Here is a 10,640-nt window from a genome sequence, read left to right as displayed (position 1 = left end):
ATATTTTTTACTCTGGTTAAATATACGATCCGGCATCTGACTGATACATACTTTCAATGAGTTAGTTTCAGTCAGTAAGCCAGATCCAGATTAAATCTGCTTCAGTAACATTGTTTTATGTATGTATTCCTATATATATATATATATATATATATATATATATATATATATATATATATATATATATATATATATATATATATATATATATCTTTTTGCTCTTTTGATTTGTGTTTTTAAACATACCAATAAAACATTGTTTTTAAGCACCAGGACTCAGCACATTAACGCTGCTTTCAAAAATAGTGACTGCAGTCAGTGGAAACTGAGCCCAACATCACTAAACTGTATAAGATTTTAAACCCTCACACAAGAATATTCTTTTGGTTTTATAAGTAAACACATTATCAGTTATTTAAACTGAGATCATTATTTTTAGGGTCCTTTAGTGCTAATTCTATACCTTTCTATTCATTCCTTTTTTCCTACTTGTTAGTGGTTTTAAGTACATTCTTTTAGAATATAGCAGCTCCAAGGAACCCCATACCTCACTAGCCAGGGCTTTGGACAGCACTTATTACTAATCCCTCATTTTATATAAGAATTTATTGCTGCTAAAGAATTTATTTCATCTCAGATAACAGCATAGAAATTGACTGGCAAAGTGTATTGTTCTATTGTTTAACTAAGCACTGTTTAAGTTAGTGGCTCATATCTTGGTATCTCGTTGTGGTATTTTAATGAAATTCAACTGTGAATAAGGTTAATAAATAAGGTAACTTTTGTGATTGTTGCATAGCATATTATAATAGTTTAAATGTGTATAGTTTGATTCAGGTCTGGCTTTCTACAAATATATTTCGATATGTCTATAAATTTTAACTAATATAAAAAATTTAGGAATTTACATTAATTTTATTGTTTTGTATATGCATTTTTATTGGAGGTTTATTTTAAAGGATAATTATTAAATATATTATATTATAACCCTGCCATATACTGACATTAATAAACAAGGAAAATACAATTTTTTCCTGTACAATATTAATAAACACAGGGGGTGCTTTGGTGGTGAATGGTTGTGTAAACTGGTCAGTATGAGGACGGACCTGTATATTCCTGTGTGGTGTTTCGATTCTATCACATATATAAGAGAAACTGAGGTGCACATATATAGAGGAACAAAGGACAGCAAAAGAGCTCTTCTAATCTGGGGCTTTTATAAATGGAATTTAGAAAGTATTATTTACAATAGGATCCTTTTTGATGCTTCTATTTAGAGAGTTTGTCCTCTTTAGGATAATTGTAAAAAAGTTTGTACACTGTGTATATAAAATGTATCTGTGTGTAAATATTTGGTGTTTTGTGATACCTGACTTTTAATAAAAAATCTTTTTTTCCACTTTCTAAACATGTGAAAGGTTTCTTCCCTTGTGAATACTTTCATGTTTTCTCAGTTTACCCTTATCTATAAAACATTTTCCACACTCTGTACATGTGAAAGACTTTTCTCCTGTGTGATTCATTTCATGATATTTCAGACTACTTATTTGTTTAAAACATTTTCCACACTCTGTACATGTGAACGGCTTTTCTCCTGTGTGACTCCTTTCATGAGATTTCAGATGATCCATTCGTGTAAAACTTTTCCCACACTCTGTACATTTGAAAGGCTTTTCTCCTGTGTGACTCCTTTCATGAGTTTTCAGATTACTCATATATATAAAACCTTTTCCACACTCTATACATGTGAAAGGCTTTTCTCCTGTGTGAATCATTTTATGAGTGTTCAGACTATTTATATGTCTAAAAATGTTTCCACACTCTGTACATGTGAAAGGCTTTTCTCCTGTGTGAATCCTTTCATGAGTTTTCAGATTACTCATATATATAAAACCTTTTCCACACTCTATACATGTGAAAGGCTTTTCTCCTGTGTGAATCATTTTATGAGTTTTCAGACTATTTATATGTGTAAAACTTTTTCCACACTCTGTACATGTGAAAGACTTTTCTCCTGTGTGACTCCTTTCATGAGTTTTCAGATTACTCATATATATAAAACCTTTTCCACACTCTATACATGTGAAAGGCTTTTCTCCTGTGTGAATCATTTTATGAGTTTTCAGACTATTTATATGTCTAAAAATGTTTCCACACTCTGTACATGTGAAAGGCTTTTCTCCTGTGTGAATCCTTTCATGAGATTTCAGATCACTCTTTTGTGTAAAACTTTTTCCACACTCTGTACATGTGAAAGGCTTTTCTCCTGTGTGACTCCTTTCATGAGTTTTCAAATTACTCATATATGTAAAACTTTTTCCACACTCTGTACATGTAAAAGGCTTTTCTCCTGTGTGACTCCTTTCATGAGATTTCAGACTACTTATTTGTGCAAAACCTTTTCCACACTCTGTACATGTGAAAGGCTTTTCTCCTGTGTGAATCCTTTCATGTTTTTTCAGACTACTCTTATCAGTAAAACTTTTTCCACACTCTGTACATGTGAAAGGCTTTTCTCCTGTGTGAATCTTTTCATGCTTTTTCAGATCACTCTTTTCAGTAAAACTTTTTCCACACTCTGTACATGTAAAAGGCTTTTCTCCTGTGTGAATCTTTTCATGCTTTTTCAGATCACTCTTTTCAGTAAAACTTTTTCCACACTCTGTACATGTGAAAGGCCTTTCTCCTGTGTGAATCCTTTCATGCTTTTTCAGATCACTCTTTTGTGCAAAACTTTTTCTACACTCTGTACATGTGAAAGGCTTTTCTTCTGTGTGATTCTTTTCATGTTTTTTCAGACTACTCTTTTCTGTAAAACTTTTTTCACAGCTAAATGTTTTCTCCCCTGTGTGGGTCCCTTTATGAGCTATGAGTTTTGTCATTTGTGTAAAACTTTTTCCACACTCAGGATATGTGTTTGGCTTCTCACATGTGTGAATTTTGTGGTGTTCTAGGAGACGAGACTTCCAACTAAAGCTTTTCTCACATTCTGTACATTTGAAAGGTTTCTCCTTTGTATGAATCATTTGGTTAGACTGTAGACTTTTCTCTTCTTTAAATTTTTTTGAAAGCTTGGTAAATGTTTGTGGTTTATCCTCTGGGATAATCATTTCACTAGACAAGGCATAAATCTTGTCCTCTTGTTTGATGACTAAATTACTCTCTGTACATAATGATTGCTGCCCAGTTCCTGACAATTCATCATCATCTTTAAATATCTGCTGTGATTTCCCCAAGGTTTGTGAATAGTCATTAGTGTCTAAAAATGTTGGAGTCTGTGGTATCATTCTGATGCTTTCTGTAGTGAAGAATGCAGATGAACTTTTCACATGTTTGTCTACATAAAAAGAAATGAAATAAAGACAAATAATATGTATTCTTTATAATATAATTCATCTTAATAAAAAATCATATTATTCTTTTATATGCAACAAAATGTCTTCAGTTTTGTGTTTATTTTTAAATTTACTTACGTGTAAATCACAAATTAAAGAACGACGACAAAGAATGTTGCATAATGTTCTCAGCCAGGGAACAAGTACATCTGTATTTTGGTCAAGAGAGGTGGCATCCACCATCCTCATTTAACATTGCACAAGAAACTACACATACAGTCCTGCACGGCTCATGCTCAACAAGTTGGGTGAGAATATGATGTCTTAATTATCACAGACTAATAATCAGTTTGAGATGTTTTGAGAGGGTAAGAAGCAGTGATTTTACAATACTTTTAAGCTTTCAGCTGTGGTTGTTTAATTTATATAAACAGCCAAAAACTGTATTAGTTTAATAATATTTACTGCAAAATTAAGCACACAAATCAGGGGTGGTTCTGGGATGGGGAACACTCACTGGGAACAAGGTAGTTGTTACGGTTACCCTTAGTCTCGCTGAGAGATGGACCGCTTAGTAGCCTGGATCCCTATTGCTAAAGAGGGGAGAAGCTGCTTTCCATAGTATTCTATATGAGTCTCGCAAATATAGAATAATCTCCCTTAGCTGCAGTACAGCTAGGATACCCTTCTGCCCACAAAAACGAGTCAACGCTGCGATTGAGGGTCAAAACAAGAACTCAGGACTGGGATGCCCAGCCTGCTTTTTATTAAAGTTACATGCACACAGGGCACTCCCAGGGGGAGAGGGGGGGAAGCACAAAATCCCCCATCACACATTTAGATAGAGAGCACTGTCCTTTGACAGGCCACAATAGGATTACAGTACTTAAGATAACAAGTTTACAAGTTCATCTTATCAATTAGCAGTCTGGCTCCAGAGGTGATTAGACAATAGTTTCTAAAAGCTGAAAAAAAAGAGTTAACTCTTTATGAAATGAAACTTGTTACGGTTTTCTTGGAGCCCTTCTTAGGCGCTGGCTTGCTGGTTCAGGCATTGCTGCTGGGAAATAAGCTCTTCACAACAAAATAACTAATGCTTCTGTAACATTGCTCCCTTTCTGTGGAACACTCTGGCAGACACGGTCTGACCCCTTTTCGGGGCAGACTAAGGCTGTCCAGACCGCTGGTTATGCGGGGCTGAGGTCGGTTTGTCTGGACAACCCGTCGGCGTTGCCATTCTGTTTCCCAGGTCTGTAAGTAATGGTGAAATTGAAGGTTTGCAACGATAAGCTCCAACGTAATAGCCTGCCGTTATCTCCAGAGACCCGGTTCAGCCACACCAACGGGTTATGGTCGGTGACCAGAGTGAACTCCTGACCATATAAATAGGGAGTCAATTTCTTTAATGCCCACACCAAAGCCAAACACTCCTTTTCGACCGCTGCATAGCTGACTTCGCGGGGCAGGAGCTTCCGGCTGATGTAGGCAACTGGATGCTCCCCTCCATCTTCGCCTACTTGGCTGAGGACGGCTCCCAGCCCGAACATGGAAGCATCGGTATGGACGATAAAACGTTTGTTAAGGGCTGGGGCCGCCAAGACAGGAGCGTTAATTAGAGCATTTTTGAGAGCCTGGAAAGCCGTTTCACAGTGGGGAGACCACAGGACCTGTCGAGGTAAGTTCTTCTTGGTCAAGTCAGTCAGGGGTTTGGCAAGTGTGCTGTAGTCTGGTACGAACCGTCTATAGTACCCTGCCGTGCCCAGGAAGGCTAGGACCTGAGTCTTAGTGATGGGGGTGGGCCAATTGGCGACAGCTTCTATTTTGGCCGGCTCTGGTCGCTGCTTTCCACACCCCACCCGGTGACCCAGGTACTGTACCTCGGCCATCCCAAAGTGGCATTTTTCTGGCTTCAGAGTCAGGCCAGCAGCCCGGATCTGATCCAGAACCATTCCCACATGAGCTAAGTGGTCCTCCCAGGACTCACTGTGGATCGCTATGTCGTCCAGGTAGGCGCAAGCAAAACTCTGGAAGCCATCCAGGAGCCTATCCACCAAGCGCTGGAATGTAGCTGGGGCATTCTTCATCCCAAACGGCATTACCCTAAACTGATATAAGCCGAATGGGGTGACGAATGCCGACTTGGGGATAGCCTCCGGGGCCAGGGGAATCTGCCAGTAACCTTTGCAGAGGTCAATAGTGGTCAGGTAATTTCCCCTGGCTATACGATCGAGTAGCTCGTCTACCCTGGGCATAGGGTAAGCGTCCGTCACGGTATTTTCATTGAGCCTCCGATAGTCTACGCAGAACCGGGTGGTCCCATCTTTCTTGGGCACCAAGACAACTGGGGAGGCCCAGGGACTATCGGAGGGCTCAATTACCCTGAGCTGGAGCATCTCATCGATCTCCTTCTTCATTCCTGTCCTAACTGCTTCGGGGATTCGGTACGGAGCCTGGCGCAAGGGAGCTTGTCCCGGAGTATCTACCTGGTGGGTGGTTAAAGTAGTGTACCCTGGCTTCGGGGAGAAGGTGAGGTGTTTGGACTGGAGGAGTTGGTTGAGCTGCTCCCTTTCAGTGGGGCTAAGTCGGTCCCCTATCTGAACCTGCGCCACTATACCTGTGGGGAGGCTCTTTTCTAATAGGTCTGGAATGGGTAAACTGTCGGGGTCTTCCTGAGGGGAACAACATACGGCCGTCACGTTCTCTGGTCGCTCAAAATATTCCTTGAGCATGTTTACATGGAATGTCTTTCTAAGATTGTTGTCGTGGCAGCTAGCTATTGCCAGGACGCCTGCAATTTGTCTGTCTTCACCGGCTTAAGTACTAACACCTTTTGTCCTATGGTGAAGATTCTCTTTCGGGCCCCCCGATCGTACCATACTTTCTGTCTTCTCTGGGCCAACTGGAGATTAGCCCGCACGGATTTGGCTAATTGCTCCATTCGGTCCCTGAGTTCCAGCACGTATGGCACAATTGGGACACCGTCAGCCTCCATCTCTCCCTCCCAGTGCTCCCGGATCAGGTTTAGGGGTCCCCGTACCTTTCTTCCGTAGAGCAACTCGAAGGGAGAGAACCCTGTCGTTTCCTGGGGCACCTCCCGATAAGCAAATAGGAGGTGCGGCAGGAAGCGTTCCCAGTCTCGGTATTCCTGAGTGAACGTCTTGAGCATTTGCTTGAGGGTCCCATTGAACCTCTCACACAGCCCGTTCGTCTGGGGGTGGTATGGGGAGCTTAGGAGGGACTTAATTTTGCAAACCTGCCAGAGTTGTTGGGTCAATTCAGCCGTAAATTGGGTGCCTCGGTCGGATAGGATTTCTTTTGGAAATCCTACCCGGGAGAACACCTGTACTAGTGCATTCGCTACCGTATCCGCTTGTATGTTGGATAGGGCGACAGCCTCTGGGTACCTGGTAGCGTAGTCCACTACGGTAAGAATGTATCGCTTACCGGAGGGACTAGGGGTAGCCAGTGGTCCCACTAGGTCAATAGCAACCCGGCTGAAGGGTTCCTCTACAATGGGCATATTTACTAGCTGGGCTTTAGGGTGATCGCCTCGCCTTCCTACTCGTTGACACACATCGCAGGTGTTACAGTAAGTTCTAACGTCAGCGTGCACCCCTGGCCAAAAGAACGTGTGAGTAATGCGGTGTAGGGTACGGGTAACGGCTAGGTGGCCTGCTAAGGGGATGTCGTGGCCTATTTTGAGGATTTCTTGACGGTATTTGTGGGGCACTACCAGCTGTCGCCTACGCTGTCCCCTTTTCTCTGTCCAGCGGTATAGTTTCCCTTTTTCCCATAAGAATGTTTCGTTATCTGCCCCGCCCCCTCCGGTCTCTGCTCGTTCCCGGTACTTTTGTAAGGTCGGGTCAGTCTTAGACTCTGCCTCGAAAGCATCTGGGGTGTCCCAGGGTATGGGGCCTAACCTGTCAGGCAAGGTCGGGGTAGGTCTTACCTGTGTCTCCCGCACTGGTGAAAGCTCTCGCTCCGTCCGGGCTTGGGCCCGTGTAGTCACTGGGTCCGCCTCGTTGTTGCATACTGGAGCATAGGCAGAAGTCATGGGGCCCAAATCGTTGCCCAGTAGTACTTCGGCAGGTAAATTATCCATTAGGTATTTATGTGTAGTGTGATAGGAGCGCCTAAAGGTGGATTCCTGCTGCTAAAAAAGTTCTTCCCTCAAAGAGAACTAAATGGTGGATAAGAAGAAAAAATGGGGTTTATTTAGCAGCGCTAAAAAAAGCTAGGAAATGATGATACCAATTTAATTTATGTTTAATACAATCTATTTTATTTAAAAATTCTTATAACACATAAAAACAACAGCAAATGCTTTTCCTAATTAATAAAGGGACGTCTCCCTTATACAACACTTATAAAAACAGACTAGAACCATATAATCCTAGAATTTCAGGTATAAAGGAATTAATTCTATAGATAACATATGGCAAGCAACAAATTTCTAAGATAAATGGTGAATTAAATATTTAAAAGGCACAAATGTATCAATCCTAATAGCTTTATAGTTCTTCAGTAACAAATTCAGTTATAAAGTTACACAGTTACTTTCCTTGGACATATAATTGGCTCAGGTGTGCTGGATAGTTAAAAAGGCAAAAAACAGCCAATATTCTGATTTAGGTGCCAAAGCAATCGTGGTTAATGGAAATGGTTAATTTAACAGATGAATACCTTGATGTCTTTAAAGTTCAGTTTGCGTGTTTTAAAAAACGTAGTGCAAATTAGTGTAGAGGTACCTTAATCTGTCCTGGTTGCAACCGCTGATTATCTTCACTGTGAGGGATTCACAGACTGTTTGTTCCTGGTGCTTCTGATAAGTCACCTGACCTTCTCTTTGATTCAGAGGTCAGGGGTGATGATCCGTTCTGGTGATGTAGTTATCCTTTTTTTTGTTTTCCTTTCTTCTTATAGCCCAAATATTGTTTTCATCTGGGTTCCCTCAGACTTCTTAAGGTTTGAAGAAATCTTTGGTCAGTGTTTAGCAGTAACACCGTATTCCCTGAAGTTACCAAAAGTTTGGTAACTTCAGGGAATACGGTGTTACTGCTAAACACTGACCAAAGATTTCTTCAAACCTTAAGAAGTCTGAGGGAACCCAGATGAAAACAATATTTGGGCTATAAGAAGAAAGGAAAACAAAAAAAAGGATAACTACATCACCAGAACGGATCATCACCCCTGACCTCTGAATCAAAGAGAAGGTCAGGTGACTTATCAGAAGCACCAGGAACAAACAGTCTGTGAATCCCTCACAGTGAAGATAATCAGCGGTTGCAACCAGGACAGATTAAGGTACCTCTACACTAATTTGCACTACGTTTTTTAAAACACGCAAACTGAACTTTAAAGACATCAAGGTATTCATCTGTTAAATTAACCATTTCCATTAACCACGATTGCTTTGGCACCTAAATCAGAATATTGGCTGTTTTTTGCCTTTTTAACTATCCAGCACACCTGAGCCAATTATATGTCCAAGGAAAGTAACTGTGTAACTTTATAACTGAATTTGTTACTGAAGAACTATAAAGCTATTAGGATTGATACATTTGTGCCTTTTAAATATTTAATTCACCATTTATCTTAGAAATTTGTTGCTTGCCATATGTTATCTATAGAATTAATTCCTTTATACCTGAAATTCTAGGATTATATGGTTCTAGTCTGTTTTTATAAGTGTTGTATAAGGGAGACGTCCCTTTATTAATTAGGAAAAGCATTTGCTGTTGTTTTTATGTGTTATAAGAATTTTTAAATAAAATAGATTGTATTAAACATAAATTAGATTGGTATCATCATTTCCTAGCTTTTTTTAGCGCTGCTAAATAAACCCCATTTTTTCAAATTATCCATTAGGCCCACGTTCACAGCCCCCTTTCCCGCTCCCCAATCAAGATGCACTTTAGCTGTTGGAATTTTGTACACATCCCCCCCCGCCACTCTAACGGCCACAGTCTGTCCGGATCGCTTGTGCTCTGGCACCAAATGACTCTGTACCAGCGTGATAGTAGCCCCTGTGTCTCGCAATCCCTCGGTAGATCGCCCCTCGAGCCATACCCTCTGCCGATGGTGCTGGCGGTTATCTGAGGCAGCATATACAGGGTCTGCCTCGTGAAGCGGCCCCACATATCCCTCCATAGGGGCCTCTTGGTTAACACAGAGGGCCCGGGCCGGACGATAGGACCCAGAGGGGTCATTGTAATTCCTGGGTGTCTGGTGCGTATTAAGGGGGCAGCTAGCCATGAAATGCCCTGGTTGCTTGCATCGGTGGCAAGTCGGTCTGGGACACTCAGAGCTGTTATTGGGTGGTCCTGAGTGTCGGACGGGCCCTGTGGGCACCGGGGCTCGGAATTCAGCACGAGGGGGTGCACGGTAAACCTCTCTGGGTTCGACCCGTGCTGGAGCTCGGTAGTTCATGGGTTCGTGAAGACGGGAGTCATAATGTTCATCGGCCAATTTGGCTGCTTCTTCTAAGGTAGAAGGCCGCCTGTCTCGCAGCCATTCCTTCCCTTGCTGTTCCATGCCATTATAAAAATGTTCTAAGAGAAACAATTGTAAAATTTCCTCCCCAGTCACCGCTTTACTTCCGCTCAGCCAGTGATTTGCCGCTCTCCGCATTCGGTGCGCCCATTCCATATGGGTATCGTTAGGCTTCTTTTCCGTGCCCCGAAACTGTCGGCGATACGTGTCCGGAGTTACAGCGTACCGTTGCAACAGTGTCTCCTTAACTAGCTCATACTGTGTCACTTCCTCAGCACCCAGAGTACGAAAGGCTTCCAGGGCTCGCCCGGATAGTTTCCCAGACAATATCGTGGGCCACTCTCTGTTGGGAATCTGGTGCAGGGCACATTGCCTTTCGAAGTCCGCCAAATATTCATCAATCCCTGTCTCGCTCTCTAGGAAGGGTCGAAATGCCGCATAGGGTATCTTGGGCCTCCCAGCATTTTCGACAGGGATGATTACCTGCGGGGCTTCAGCATTGCGGTGTGCGTTCGCTAGGTTGAGTTCGTGGGCTCGAGTCTCTCGTATATCCTCGTCCGCCTCCGCCATCAACTGCTGTACCAATTCCATGGAGGGGTTCGGCCCGTATAATGAGAGCCTTTCCCGAACAATCCTGGTTTTTTCGTCACTAATCGTGGTCGGTGTTTCCGCCATTGTGAAGCTCTGATCCAGTTCGGTCAATTCTGCGATCAGCTCTCTCCTCGGCCGGTTGCTGGCGTACCCCCCTCTGCTTTCAAGTAAATCCTTTAGGGTTGTACGCTTCAATTTTTCGTAAGCGCTCTCCATCCG

General features: G+C 42.3%; 1 protein-coding gene across 1 annotated transcript in view; it reads right to left on the bottom strand.

Moving 5' to 3' along the window:
• Positions 1–226: 226 nt before the first annotated feature.
• Positions 227–10,640, bottom strand: part of LOC128659747 (gastrula zinc finger protein XlCGF57.1-like) — a 43,028-nt gene continuing 32,614 nt past the window's right edge. The window contains exon 3 of the mRNA XM_053713327.1: positions 227–3,340. Coding sequence (XP_053569302.1) covers positions 1,407–3,340 — 1,934 coding nt within the window. The 3' untranslated portion in view covers positions 227–1,406. The remainder of the gene's footprint in view (positions 3,341–10,640) is intronic.

The sequence above is a fragment of the Bombina bombina genome, chromosome 5 (genome assembly GCF_027579735.1).
Source record: "Bombina bombina isolate aBomBom1 chromosome 5, aBomBom1.pri, whole genome shotgun sequence".
Classification (NCBI taxonomy): domain Eukaryota; kingdom Metazoa; phylum Chordata; class Amphibia; order Anura; family Bombinatoridae; genus Bombina; species Bombina bombina.
Note: the sequence above shows the minus strand (reverse complement) of the source record. Positions and strands in the feature narration are given on the sequence as shown.